The sequence below is a fragment of the Coturnix japonica genome, chromosome 8, assembly GCF_001577835.2.
Source record: "Coturnix japonica isolate 7356 chromosome 8, Coturnix japonica 2.1, whole genome shotgun sequence".
Classification (NCBI taxonomy): domain Eukaryota; kingdom Metazoa; phylum Chordata; class Aves; order Galliformes; family Phasianidae; genus Coturnix; species Coturnix japonica.
Window position 1 is genome coordinate 23,919,832 of NC_029523.1, and position 14,664 is coordinate 23,934,495.

Genomic DNA, 14,664 nt, shown 5'->3' on the forward strand with positions numbered 1-14,664 from the left:
AGATGCTGTCCCAGAGGAAGCGCAGCATGGTGCGGCTGCAGCTGTGGGCACAAACGCACAGGGGCTCAGGGCTGCCTTTGGGCTGCTCCTTCCTCCCCCCGGCGCTGACACCGGCCCCGCTCCCGGCCCTCCTGCTGTCCCTTCCCTCCCCTTCCCCTGCGATGATTAACGCTGCCGTGCGCGCTGTTTTGCTGCCGGCTCAGAACTGCCCCGTTCCCGTGATGCGGTGGGCGGTGCGGGCTGCTTCTGTTTGGGGGCGTCAGCTGCGGCTGCGGAAATGAGGAAGTGAGAAAACGAAACTGATGCGTTCACCTGTTCCACTTTAACAAGTTAATTCCGTGCTCTACCTCGGAATCTAAACTATCCCAACTCACAAATGTTCCCTTCGCTCACATGAGGCACATTATCCTAGAATCATAGAATCCATGGAGTTGGAAGGGAGCTCTGCTGGCCATCTAGTCCAACTGCTCTGCAGTGCACAAGGAAACCACCGCTAGTTCAGGCTGCCCAGGGCTGATCCAGCCTTGCCTTGAAATCTCCAGGGCTGAGGCATCAATGGCATCACTAGGTGAGCTGTTCCAGTGCCTCATCACCCTCATTATATAAGATTTTCCCCTTGTATCTGACCCAAATCTACTCCTTTTTGAGCTTGAAGCCATTTCCCCTTTTTCTATCACCACAGGCCCTGCTGAAGAGTGTTCCCTTCTTTCCTGTAGCTCCCCTTTAGAGACTGAAAGGCTGCTACAGACCTTTGAGGCCCCTTTCAGGGCTTTACACTAGGCAGGAAGGGAATGCAATGAGGCTTACCGGGGTAGAGTGACTAGTCTGAAGCTTTACAGTAGATTAGATGGGGAAAGAATGTCAAGTGCAATGGGAGAGAAAAAAGCTTGGAGATGCTATCAGGCCAGGAGGTTGCTCACAAACCTGATCCTCAATTACAGTGAAAGATACGTTGCTTCCCTGATTCCCTCCTACCAAACCCAAAGTTTGAGGACTGTGTGGTTAGCAGTTTTCAGAGAAGACCAAGGCAAAAAAATAAGTACCTCAGCCTTCTCCTTGTCTGCTGTTACCAGCCTGCCTGTGTCACTCACTACGGGGGTTATGCATTCCTAGACTTCCCTTTTCTGCTTGAGGTGCATGAAGAAGCCTTGCTTGTGCTTTCTGACATCATTAGCCAAGTTCAGATCAAGCTGGGCCTTGGCTTTTATGACCCCACATCTACACAGCCAAGCAGCTTCCTTAAACACTTCCCCTGATACCTGTCCTCATTTCCATCGCTTGTGCATTTTCTTCTTACTCTTCTTTGACCAGCAGGTCACAGTGCAGCCACACCTTCCTTTCCTGATTTGCTACACCGTGTCATCAGCTTGTATAAAACAAGGAGGAAGAAAAGGAAGACTGCAACCATTTATTGTTCCCCATGAGGCAGTATGGGTAAATAAGTAAGCAATAAAGCAGCAGGGAAGTTTGAGTAAGTCAGGGGTGAGAGGTGCATAGATGCTGGTTTTGTGCCTGTGTCAAATCCAAGGAGTTCTCCCACTGAGAACAGTGGCTGCTCTCACTATCGAGGCACAGCACAGATCTTGTAGGGCCGAGGGGCCATGGTCATGCCCTGTATGAATTTGAGGTCGAGGATGGTGTCTGGGGGAGCCTGGAAGGTGAATTTCTGGAGCAGAGCCGTGAAGAAGAGGAAGAGCTCAGCACGAGCCAGGATCTCACCCAGGCAGGCGCGCTTCCCTGCAGAGACAGCCGCCCAGCATCCATTCAGCCCTGCTGGAAAAGCCTCAGCACCCACCTCCTGTGGGAACATCACCCTGCCCACAGCCCCTTGCTCCCTGATGCATCTGGAAGCAGCACAAAGGCATCAAACTGATTCTATCTTACCTATAGAAAATGGCATAAAAGCCTCCCTTTTCCTGAATTGACCGTTCTTCAGGAAATGCTCGGGGTTAAAACTGTGAGGTGTTTCCCACTCCTTCTTGTCAAACATCACAGACGATAGGTTTGCAATCAAAACAGTGCCCTGAGACAAGAGAAAGAAAATCACTTTGCACTCTCTCTGCCACTGCTAGCATGAGGGGATTTTTACCCTTCCACGTCCAAATCTGACAAGCACGTTTTCCACTCTTTTTATGTGGCCATGTTTGCCTTCTTCTTGACTATTCAGATATGCAATGAGTATATATCCACACTTTTCTCTCACAAACGTTACTATTGCTAAAAGATCGTTAATGAAATGCTGAGGGCTCTGTCGCTCCCTGATATGCATGGATGCCACACACATGGAATTCAGGTTGGGTATGGAGAATGCAATGTGCTGGAGAGCAGTGTTGGGAAGGCAAAACAACGTGATCCATGGGAGTGAGCTCTGTAAGAGCTCTGTCCCTGCAGCAATAGGAAAATGGGTGTCTCCTGATCAGACCTCAAGGATCAGAAATGAGGTTACCTTGGGTACCCGGAAACCAGCCAAGACTGTGTCCTTCGAAGCCTCTCTTGGCACATTAAAAGGGATAATGTGTCCTTTCCTCTGTACTTCGTGGATGACAGCATTGGTGTAGGGCATGTTGTTCCTGTCCTCCAGAGCTGGCTGCCTGGACTGCCCAATAACAGCATCGATCTCAGCTTGTACACGGGCTGTTTGGAAAGAGCAGCAATCAGTGATGGTGCAGTACAGCCAGAGAACCCCTGGGGACACCATATTGTTTTTGCTGTGAGGGTCCTGCAAGGACCATCCCAGGTCAATCCTGTGCCACTGTTGGGACTTGTGGCAACTCTCCGCATGTTCATCACTCCAGCTACTAAGTGGGCCCTGTGCAGAGCCCCTGTTGCCTTTGCTGGACAGCCCACAGAGGTCTCCAGTGCTCGTGGTGCAAGTGGGCACATTTGCCTCTTCATCCCACGAAAAAGAATTAGAAAATAACTAGGACAAGTTTTAAAGCACTGATGTTAAACCCTTAAACACACAAAAAAAGAAATAACTGCACTAAATCTGTCAGAGAACAGAATACTTGAACTTTTTTCCTTCAATAAAAAGAGACATTCATCAAGATACAAGGCCTACAATTTTGAAAAGGACAGCCCCATTTGTATTTGTACCTTGAATTTCTGGGTATACAGCCATATACAGCAGGGCCCAGCGGATGGTTGTGGAGGTGGTCTCAGTCCCAGCAAAAAACAGGTCAAGAGTGCATGCTGCCAGCTTATCCTCACAGAAGTCACTGCCACTGGGCTTCAGAAAATCAAGTGTTAGTGCCACATGAACAGCGAGGACTTCCTCAAAAATCAGACTCAGTCCTGCCCCAAGGGTTCTGGCAGAAGCTGCAGGCCCTCTGCATCCCCATCCCTCCAATGGAAGCCCCAAACCTGACATTTATGCTAAGCTCATAAATGGACACACCAGCAGCTCAGGTGGGGAATATGGTTTCTCAGCCCTCCTGATCTCTAATCCCCACTATGGAAGGGTTTGCTCCACATTGCTGACCTTGGCCATCTCCTGCAGGTAGCTGTCAATGAAGTCCCGGCTCTCTGAGGGGTTCAGGTCTTCCTTATGTTTGCTGATCTTCTCACACACAAAGCTTTTCATGAGCCTCCCGTTTCTCAGAATGGTTTGGTGAGATCCCGGGAAGTATTTTATTATGGATGGAAAAAAGACATACAGCTTTGGAAAGAAAGAGAGATGAGCAAATTCAAGAAAGGGTTAAAAAAATTCCTGCTGTTCTTAAAACCTGAATAGCCTGTGAAGGCACAGCCCTACATTGTGGGAGTAGATGGGATTAATTTATCTCCAGAAGAGAATTAGAAAGGATTGGCATCTCCATGGTGAGAGTGACCACTGCATTCCAGACTCACAGCAGTGTGCTCAGCAATCAGTGGTCAGGAGTGGTGATGGAACAGGAAGGAGAGCAATGTGACCACAGCACAGGAACTATGGGCTGATACATCCTTTTAAATGGAATGAGGAATGGCAGCAAATGTCCCTTGTACATTAGCTCTTGCTCCTTCCCATGACCTCTCCTACGGACCAGCCCAAAATCTCTCCTGCATTCAGTTCCTTCCCAAAGCACTGGGAAAAGCAGCTGGGCATAGACTGGCTTTGTGATCCAGGGGGACTGCATCTCACATCTTCACAAGGACACATGCAGGGATGGAGAGGCACCACACAGCTGTGGGAACCAGCAAGGAAATTCTCAGTGGGAACAGCCTTGATCTAACCAAGATCAAGGACTCATTGTGCAAAGCTCTCAAACAATGGGACTGGATGTTCACTATTTCTGTGTGGAGCCAGGGACTGAATTTGAGGGCCCTAATGGATTTTTCCCAAATTGAGGTAATCTATGAATCTAAAAAAGTGCTCCAGGTTTTGCCACTGACTCCAGAGAAGAAAGGATGGCCTTGCAAATCTGCTTGCTGTCTGTGATGGGGACGGGAGGGCTGTACCTGGCTCATTATCTTCCCTTGGAGGGTAACAACTTCATCCATCATCCGCAGCAAATTTTGGAAGTCTTCATCGTGGTATTCAAACCGGTTGCCAAAGGTGACGGAGCAGATGATGTTTGAAACAGCATTGTTGATTTTAAGGTGAGGGTTGAAAGGATTTCCTGGAGAAGGAAAAAGGGAACAATCAATTATCTTCCTATCTCCACAGAAAATGGGAAGAAAGTGCCATTATCAGAGGGAAAACATTGAACAAGTGAAATGAATGGTGCTGGGTGGGCACCTTCTTGGAGTTGGTTGTTTATTTTGGAAAGAAAGATTTGAAATCGCTGCAGAAGAGCAAACACCTTAGGAATTAATTGAGAATATTGGTGTTAACAGGTCCATGGAATTTTCTAGAGGTTTCAAATTCAGCAAGAGGACAAAGGTGGGTACTCTTGTACTGTTTTGAGTGATACACAGCTGCATCTATCAGTTAATCTGAGAGCAAAATACCTGTAGAAGGAAACTGGGATGCTGGCAGGTTGCACAACTGCTAAGGGAAGAGCTCCTCACCCTGCTCATCCCTGAACGCATCCGTGAGGAATCGGCACTCCTCCTGGATCCGCTCCTCCAGGCTCCTCTTCCCCAGGCCAAAGTTGCGGAGGGTGGTCAAGGTGAACCTTCTCTGCTGCTTCCACAGGTGCCCATTGGAGGAGACCAGCCCTGCCAGGAGGATTCCACAGTGAGCAAAGGTAGATGGCTTCAGTACGAGGCAGAAGCAGGAGGTTATCTGCCTTGATAAAGAAGGCTCAGCCATGCTGGTGATTCTGCTCTGTGACAATGCAAAGCCATGGCACCACCTTCTGGCACATTTAATTGGTCAACGCTTTGACTCTGTGTTTCAGATGCGTGTCACTATTGGTAACTCACCCAGTTTGCTGAAGAGTTCTGTATTTGCAGGAAAGTCCGGGCGATCCATGAAGTTCTCTCCCTGGGTCACAAGGGCTTCCTTGATCAGTGACAGCCCATTGACGACCACAAATGACATGTTGCCCACTTGCGTGCTGAAGATGTCCCCATGTTTTTCAATAAACTGGGGATGAGATAAGAAATAAAGCAGGATTGATTTGCAATGATTTCATTCTGCTAGAACAGGGAAAACACTGGTATCCTGCACCCACAGGTTGGGACCAGAAGAGCTGCAGGGGAAATGGGGCAAACTGAGTCTGGGAGATGTAGTATAGTAATTGCAAAATTGTTGGCCTTATAGCATGCAATCTTTTTCCTCATTTCTTCTATCCGTGACCTGGAGTTGGAATCAAACCCTCCAGGCTGCATTTCCCAGGCTTTGCAAGACTCAGAACAACAAGGATTTCCAGCTGTTGCTTAACACAGTCCCGTCCCAACAAACTCAACTACAGCTGCAATCAAACTCAAGATGTTGTACCAAAGAACATGGCTCTGTATTCCAAGGTAAACCTCATTCATGTTGCCCACTTATCCCAGGCAAAACTGATGTTTTCCTGCATTGAGACCCATCTGTTGACTGCAGGAATTGAATGTGATTGGGTTGGGATGGCCCCCACCCCAAGATGAAAATCCCCTTACCTTCTGCGTTGCAGCCACGGGGTCTTTGGCAAATAAAAATTGCATGTTTCCCAGGAAAGGGAAGGAAAAAGGACTGGGGGGAAAGTCCTTGGGCTTTCTCTTCTTCATGTAGTCAAAAACGAGCAGGAAGACAAAGAGGAAGACGAAGAGCATCTGCAGGGAGATGCTGTCCCAGAGGAAGCGCAGCATGGTGCGGCTGCAGCTGTGGGCACAAACGCACAGGGGCTCAGNAGATGCTGTCCCAGAGGAAGCGCAGCATGGTGCGGCTGCAGCTGTGGGCACAAACGCACAGGGGCTCAGGGCTGCCTTTGGGCTGCTCCTTCCTCAGGAGCCACGGAGCCTCTGACTCACGGGCCGAGGGTCCGCTGCCACGGGGCGCTGCTGGCAGGGCGCAGACACCGGCCCCGCTCCCGGTCCTTCTGCCGTCCCTTCCCTTCCCTTCCCCTGCGATGATTAACGTTGTTTTGCTGCCGGCTGAGAACTGCCCCGTTCCCGTGATGCGGTGGGCGGTGCGGGCTGCTTCTGTTTGGGGACGTCAGCTGCGTCTGCGGAAATGAGGAAGTGAGAAAAAGATGCTGCTGCGTTCACCTGTTACACTTTAAGAACTGTATCAGTCTTCATCATGGAACCTAAAGCACTTCCATGAGCTGCTCCATTCATGAAATAAATATTTGCGTGTCTTCTGCCTGTTTAAAAAATAAATGCAGAATAAAGGGACAATTGTGAACATTTATTGTCTCCCATGAGGCAGTGTGTGCAGATAAGGAAGCAATAAAGTAGCAGGGACATTGGAACAGATCAGAGGTGAGAATTGCACCAGGTGAACAGCAATGCAGAGAAGGCAGCGTGGAATCTCCATCAGGCTTTGGACTGGTCACGGCCCCTGCATTTCATCCTGAGCAGCTCTGCAGTGCCCGCTCAGCCTTCCCCACTGCTGCCTGTCCAGGTGTGGAGGAGAGGGCTCAGGATTGGGGGAGGGAAAAGAAAACCACTGAGGTTATGCTGACAGATAGGACCCGTGTTTTCTATGGCTCCACGTGCTGACATTGTAAGAGCAGATGTCAGAAATGGCACTTGCCATTCTCCAAGTGTCACTGTGTTATTTGCAATGGTTTGGCAGAACAGCCACTGGCTTTGGTGCTTTTCCTGCTGGTTGGTCATAGAGCTCAGGTCATGAATATTCATCAGCTCAGCATGAATGGCCTGTGCTGTTCCTGTGCCCTCCTTTCTGCTAAGGCAGAGCTGGTGCTGTACAGCTCAGCATGGCTCTGCACCCCACCCCCTGGTGCCCCAATGCTGGTATGGCTGGTGAATGCAGGCAGTGCTGAAAAGGCTGTGCTGGTCTTCCCTGCAAAATGCTTCACGACAAAACAGTTTTAGTCAGGATTTATTAATGCTCAAGATAGAGAGAGGTGTCACTTCATTTCTTTTAACAAACCTTTTTTTTCTAAGATGAAAGAAGGGGACCCTGTTTGCAATTTATTATTTCTATCAGCGTAGTAAAATGAGGTCAAGTACTGCTCTCTGCCAGTACTGATCTCCAGCTGTGAAGCATGGCTGTCTAGCATGGAATAAAGAAACCTCAGAGCTCCTCATTCACTGGCAGTGCTGTGCTGCAAGCCCAAAGTGCTCCACCCATCCAGTACTAATAACCTTTCCCATCGGATGTAGCTTGCAAGGTCTGCTTGCGAAAATAAACTATTTCTGCAATTGCTGAAAGCAACAAAGCATGTGAGGAGGTTGTTAATATGGCCCATTGTAGTTGCTGAGCACAGAAGTTCCATGCATCATGTTGCCAAGCGTGAATGTTCTCCTCCAAAAAACAGTGGCTGTGGGCTCCCTACGAGGGCACAGCACCAGATCTTTAGGCAGGGCAGTGGCCAAAGGTCATCCGAGCCTGAAGTCGCGCAGGTCGCTCGAGCCGGGTGGTGTCCGGGGGAAAGCGCTGGAAGCTGGTTGAATTTTCTGGAGCAAGATGCCGTTGAAGAAAGGAAGAGCTGCAGCACAGGCCAGCATGCTCCACCCGAGGCAGGCGCGCTTCCCTGCAGAGACAGCGCGCAGCATTCCATTCAGCCCATGCTGGAAAAGCCTCAGCAACCCACCTCCTGTGAGAACATCACCACCCTGCCACCTACATTCCTGCACCATACTGCAAGCAACAACTGAGTCCCCCAGGGACTGTAGCACAGTCTTGCCCAGCAGTTGAGGGGGGCACTGACAGAAATGTATACACACATCCTACCTGCTGGGATGAGCACATTCATGTGCATTCCTGTGGTCCTGGCTGGGGTCCAAGCATGGGGAGCCAAAAAATCACCAGGGAAGCAAGTGATGCGTGCCAGGAAAGTGAGAGATGCCAAAAGCACTCTCCCCAAGGAAGAAGCTGCTGCCAGGCGGGCACCATGTGGATGGATGGCTGCACATCCCAACTGACCTCATCTGTGTAGGACCAGGAAGAGCCGGGGGCGAGGTAGGGCGGGGGACAAGTAAAGTGAGGAATAGACGCGACAAACTGGATCCCCAGTGAATCTGAAGTCAGGTCTGACAGTTAGTACAGAGAAATATTTTGTTGTTTAACAGTTCTGTTGCTCCAAGCTCCAATTTATTTAAGTGCTAAATCCTCTGCTTAACTTTTAACATATGCTTTCACTCCATTATCTTTGATGTCAAATGACTGGAGTTAAAGGTAAGTATGTTCTTTAAATGCCTCACTGAACTGGGGTCTTAAATATTGCATAATGGTGGCTCTTCCACAGAGAGATGCGATCATTCACCCCTTAAAAAGAAGAATTCCTTATGTCATTTCTATTTCAAGTCGAATACTAAAGATTCAGTAGCAAGCAATATGTACTGACCTAGGAAGAAAACAGAGAATTAGCAGAACAGAACGTTAGCTTGACTAATGGAGTTGCATGAGGAATATTGAGAGATTTTCTCCAGATTCACTAGTAAGCGAAAATTTGGAAGACGTGATTAAAATCATGAGGGTGACATTAAGGATCCTCTCCTCCAAAGACATTTTCAAGTAAAATGATTTCTGTCGCATCTACGTCAAACATTAGCTGATTTCAACATGTTAGAATAGATACCTTGTCCGTCCTTTCACTTACGCAGTCAGAAAGGCCAATGTCCTGAAATATGTTAAAGAAAGACATTATATGTTACAGTAAAGGTGTTGAGATCCCAGGTCAGACAGTCCTTGGCGCATAAGAGTCGAAGAAATGTAATTAAAATGAGGCGCGTGCTTGTAGAGAACGTAATGTAAGAGTCTGAAAAGAAAAGAGCTTGGAGAATTTTATATTAGCTCCTTCTTCTTGATGCTGTATGAAGTGTATACGCCTTTGTTGCCTTACACAGTGTGCAGACTGAGCCAGTGTGAATGGCCTAGCAAATTATGTTCTACCTTATGCCTGAACAAGTGGGCATGCTGAGATAGCTGCAGTAGAAAGAGGGGCCGTTCCATAGATTGAAACAGGCTATTTGAGGCATCTCATATAATGCGGGAGGAGGAGATCCAAATGAAAGGATCATATAAGTGACACTAATCCCACAAGTTACATTACAGTGTCTGAGGCACAAACATGGTGGAGGGATTGAAGTGGGACTGAACGAAAGGAGGAATGTATCAGAAGGGAAGATATCTTATACACCTTGTTAGCGCGGCGCCTCGCTCGAACCCATCCTTAATAGTCACTTCCAGAATCATGGCCAAAGCGTGTCCTCTCTCTATACTTGATGGAAGCCTCGATCATCTCCCTCAAATGATGAAACGCTGGCCATAAGGGAAGACAAACAGCTGTGGGTTAACTGGGAGGGTAGAGGCTACCAATCCCTGAAGCCTTAATCAAGCGCATTTGACCCATCGTGAACTCGCTCCACTCCCTCTAACCAGTCTTCTCAGAGACTGTCACTAGCCACTTCTACAGAGATTTTAGTGTCTGTGTGTTCTATTACAATGACTCAGTCAAAATAAGCAATCCTTAAACTTTCAAGTGATATAACTAAACATTGGTTTATGCTATGGAACATCCCTGAGTCAGCTCAGGGCTCGCTCATGGTATGTTATGGCTTTCATTTCCAGAGCTAGAAGCAGCACAGTGACTCGGAGACGTACCATAAACATGGAATGCTATTTAGAAAGGAGCTGTCAAAAATCACAAAGACAACATAAATCCAATTTAAAGGTACTTACATCAAGGTCGCACTTCGCTTAGTCGTACTAGCTGAAGTCTTTTATCTTACCTGTGTTCTCAACCTACAGCCCTACGGTGTAAGTGAGTCCTGAGCTAAGCAGGGTTTTGGAGAATATGCTCTTCCCAGCTAGTGACAGGTGGATATGTAGAATAATTTGCATACATACTTCCAGAGCAGCTCCTCATCCTCCTATTTCTCCACCTTGCCGAATAACTACACGTCACTGACAGGAAGTGCCCACCCAAACGGGGTGTTCTAAAAAAAACGCGTGAAAGGAGGATTTCTGCCAAGCATAACCTGTCTAGCGGCACTGCCGGTTGCTGCTCTGAAAGTTGCTTCGTCCACCCATGATGGCGGAACACTGGAATCCACCCACGCGTCCACATAGCAGCGATGACTCATTTGCTCCTGGGAAGGCATTATTTCTACACGATGACAGCTCCATGACCGAGACCCAGACTGCCCTCTCACACTTCGCCTGTTGTACAGACATTGGAGCCACCTTGGCAAAACAAACCCAGTAGGATATATCAGTTTTAACATCATCTGGCTTGTCGACAGTGGGCTATTGCAGAGCCTTTGCGGCCATATATGCTTCATTGATGGCCGATCACCACTGACTCTCGCTAGAACCCCTGGGTATCCAACGACAAGCGTACCTTAAAAACTACAAGGTGCCAGCAAAAAGACAAATAGCACGACAGGCAAGCACTTGGCACGAAGTACTCCCCCTAAGTACCTCCACCAGTTGGCTCACCTCAGAGTTACTGCTGCAACCTTTTTTAAGGAAGGAATTGTAATATTAAAAGCCAACGCAGGAACGACTGTGCTAAGTCTCTATGGTCTCTATGCGATAAGTTCCCTTGTGTTTTCAATTTGTACACATACGGACCCTATGGCACAAGGGATGATGAGGATTAGTTGACATTGACAGTTACCTTGGGTGGAGGCTCTGAAAAGGGGGATTGGGCACGCTGTACTGAACTTGAGCTGAAATGAGAATACATTTGTTGGATAATGTCTTTGAAAATACCCTCTCCCTTCTCTCAATCTGCGCCCCACTAGCACATGTAGAGAACACCGTTCGTATCACCACAGTTCGACAAAACATAAGGAAAGGCAGATGACTAGGCTTGCTGGTGAAGGAAATCCATATCACTCACATGGATAGAGTGCGCATCCCCTAGCCGGCATGTTGACTCACGGATTCAGTTATTCTTTGTCTACTCGAAGGGGTATTGTGCGAGGCTATGAGACTTGTGTGAATATATCAGTCCTGCTTACACTCAGCAATGCTCATTTTTCTTTTAAAGATGGTAAATTAACCACAAGAAACACTGCCCACTCATCTTCTGGTGACTCCTCTGAGAAATCCTCCTATACTTTTATAATGCATATTAAAAAACCTCAAACATTTTTAGTACTTTTTTCAGCCGACTTAGTTATGTTAAGGCCACTCAAAAATGGACCATAAATCCTATGGAGTAATATAAGCACGAGATTGGCTGCTGGATATCTAAATGAAGTCTATGTGTCACAGTCTCTGAAATGCCGCAGAAGCGTCGATCGTATATTGATTTTTAAAGGAGGATGCATGTATACCTGTGATGTCTGCCAGATTACCTTCCACTCCTCCTTAATGTCATAATCTCTGTGTACGTGACTTGCATAATTCGCTACACCTGCAGTGTAAAATGCAGGTGGAAGCCAATTCCCGTCAAAGCCTTCGACTGTTGCCCTTATACAGCCCAAAGCCATAATAAACCGACGGAGACTAGATACCCATAATCTGTTTGCCACCAGCTGCCTTATCTAGACACTGGCTAACAAGGTTAAGCGATCAGCCTGGATTTTCTTGCCTTGGCGACCCAAATGAACAATATCAATATTTGTGTTACACTACAGAGTACAAGAGTTAAGAGCATCAGGGTTTGCCTTTGTTTTTCTTCGTCTTCGCAAACAGTTCTACAATAGTTAAAACCACAATTAAAAATTAATACCTTATTGAATGTACCTGGAATATGACTTCTACAGAAGATACTTTCGTTTGGCAGATATAGCGCCTTAGGCTCAAGCAAAACTAAAAGGGTCTTTTCCTAAGAATGGCTTGACGAACCTATATAAGTGGGTCTGACAAACTTAGGTACTACTAGCAGATCCTTATCACGAACTTAAATGAAACTTCAGGACTCCCAAAGAATTCACTATCTTTCACATGTAATATAGGATATTTGGGAAATAATAAAATTGCTTTTCCCTGCGCCACTGACTATTGTCTCCGCATTCTATCTGCTATTAAGTAAATATTTTTCTAACCACCATCGAGTGTACACCCACCATTAGGAGTGAATTTAGAGAAGAAAACTATGTCTTAACTCATATGAGTAGCCACTCTCAAGACACCTCTAGACCCTTGTGTCACCTCGTTTCTTTGCTCGCATCCTCCTCCTGTCACTCTACATTTGGACAGTTATGCGTGCTCCTTCGTGTGATATCCCGCACAGCTTTTGGAGACAACATGATCACCGTTGCGCTAGCAAGCAGTGCCCACTCAGTCGAGCTAGTCAGAGTGCACTCTCTGTCGCTGGGGGCACCATTCACCCTTTCCTCCACCGTTGTGGGAAGTTGAAGCCTTGAGGTGCAAATGAGCCCGGAACAACAGGTACACATAGTGTGCAGCTGACAGATGCGCAGAAATAGATGTGACACTCAAACCATATCAAATGCACAAAGCATCGTATCCCCTTCAAACTATCATCCAGACTTGCACAGAGTTGCACATTACTCGTAATATATGTCACTGTTGATGTCATATCAGGATATATTCTTTACCCTTAGGTTGACATTCATTTTCATCATTGTGCTTCAATATGGGCTTTTAGACAAACACTTCTCTTTACATGCCATTGGTATCGTATGACATCGCAAAAATATTTACGTCCATCCTGAAGGGCCTTCATGCTTCGCGATATACAGAAATCCTATCACTATTTGCTCACCTCGCCACAAGACCTCCATTGCATACTACTCTGTATAGAGAGATTAAGCCATGGACTTCCTGGGTACTGGAGTTATGCTGTCATCAGCATAGCACGAAAGATATTTTCAGGAACACTGCGACTCCCTAACGCTTTACAATGCAAGAAGCATAGTTTGGCCAAGGCCTCCATGCATAGAAAATGGAACGAGTGCATAATGTAGCACGACTGAACTACCAGCAGTTCATACATGTAGCAAATGCAGCAACATCCAAGTTCAGTACTTTCCTGTTTGCAAAACTGAATAGAATTCTCACTATTGATGTTTTGTTACAACTTCCAACTCAGCAATTACAGTAGAAGAAGGATTTTTTTTAAACAACAATTCAGACCTTTCTCGACGGAGATGAGAAAGCTAACACTAATATTAGACATAAAAAATATAGAATGCAATTACTCAAGTAACTTTGCAGGAAAATTCTTAGCCAATTCCATTCTAAGGCCACTCGACTGGACAGGCCATTGGTGTTTTCTGATTCAGAGGTCTCTGAGATTCCCCGTGGTTATAGATTACAGATTGACACATGAATAATTAAGCTCTGGAAAGACTACTGAAAGATTCATCTATGTCCCCATTCTACGCGTAATCACTCAAAATAACCTCATTAAAGCAGTGTCCCCCGTATGAACCACATCATCAGATGCACTCAATATTTATTGTCTGCTAGCTTTGACGGTGGAGCACAAGAACTGAAACACCTCCAGGGGACGCGACTAGTCAGTGTTAATACTAGCGAGCTTACTGTAGCATAGTCGTACTATATGTCCCGTACTGCAATACGGCAAATCCTCACCAGACCACTAGTTTTTCTACCTCTAGGTTTCAAATTTTTGCTACTGAGGAAACTTCCCCCCTCCCCATTGTAAAAGAATACCTTGAGTGGGTGAGCTAAGACTAGCAAGCTGTCAGGTATTTATGACACCTAAATGGCCACATTCTTCTGCTGCTGTGCGTCTGGCCCAATAAGACCTTTGTCCCTCCGAACCACGGTTTCATCACAGTTCAGGTTACACAGTCAACACAGTTTCTTGTGGCCTGAAAGTACTAATCGAATAGCATCGGTTACAAGAAGCTGATGAATCAAGAGGGTAAGTGAACGAGCTATATCTTTAGGATCCAGCCCTTTGTGAATCAAAAAAACAAAAAACGGAGAATTAAAACTCGCTCAATATTGTATATACATATATACTTAAATAAAAATCAAAAGCAAGAGAAGGTATAGTTGCCCATTCTTAGTATGAATAGGATCAAAACCCACCAGTGGCTTCACTGTGGAATCTTCGAAATTGATCAAAGAGTACCTCTCTCCATCACTGAATACCAGAATGAGAATGCACATGAAGTCTGGGCCATACATCACTAACTATGCATTCCACATGAGAAATGTCGACAAGTAGAAAAGAATGA

At 46.6% G+C, this 14,664-nt stretch overlaps 3 protein-coding genes across 7 annotated transcripts in view; all 3 read right to left on the minus strand.

The window, feature by feature from the left end:
- The window catches only part of LOC107317673 (cytochrome P450 2J2-like), a 14,205-nt gene extending 13,615 nt beyond the window's left edge, over positions 1 to 590 (minus strand). The window contains exon 1 of the mRNA XM_015870619.1: positions 492 to 590. Within this exon, the coding sequence (XP_015726105.1) occupies positions 492 to 590 (99 nt within the window). The remainder of the gene's footprint in view (positions 1 to 491) is intronic.
- Positions 591 to 1,389: 799 nt separating this feature from the next.
- The window catches only part of LOC107317691 (cytochrome P450 2J2-like), a 28,224-nt gene continuing 14,949 nt past the window's right edge, over positions 1,390 to 14,664 (minus strand). The window contains exons 2-11 of one of the 5 annotated variants that reach the window (XM_032446178.1): positions 6,325 to 6,468; positions 6,025 to 6,254; positions 5,347 to 5,509; positions 4,990 to 5,139; positions 4,438 to 4,598; positions 3,482 to 3,658; positions 3,097 to 3,229; positions 2,447 to 2,634; positions 1,885 to 2,023; positions 1,390 to 1,770 (exon numbers count right to left, since the gene is read on the minus strand). In XM_032446178.1, coding sequence (XP_032302069.1) covers positions 1,562 to 1,770; positions 1,885 to 2,023; positions 2,447 to 2,634; positions 3,097 to 3,229; positions 3,482 to 3,658; positions 4,438 to 4,598; positions 4,990 to 5,139; positions 5,347 to 5,509; positions 6,025 to 6,213 — 1,509 coding nt within the window. In that variant the 5' untranslated portion in view covers positions 6,214 to 6,254; positions 6,325 to 6,468 and the 3' untranslated portion in view covers positions 1,390 to 1,561. Of the gene's footprint in view, positions 1,799 to 1,884; positions 2,024 to 2,446; positions 2,635 to 3,096; positions 3,230 to 3,481; positions 3,659 to 4,437; positions 4,599 to 4,989; positions 5,140 to 5,346; positions 5,510 to 6,024; positions 6,255 to 6,324; positions 6,478 to 14,664 lie in introns of those variants that run through there. The other 4 variants (XM_015870646.2, XM_032446179.1, XM_032446177.1 and 1 more) reach the window with 4 other exon arrangements.
- LOC107317676 (cytochrome P450 2J2-like) overlaps positions 10,520 to 14,664 on the minus strand; it is a 12,152-nt gene continuing 8,007 nt past the window's right edge. Inside the window, exon 11 of the mRNA XM_015870621.2 lies at positions 10,520 to 10,720. Coding sequence (XP_015726107.1) covers positions 10,520 to 10,720 — 201 coding nt within the window. The remainder of the gene's footprint in view (positions 10,721 to 14,664) is intronic.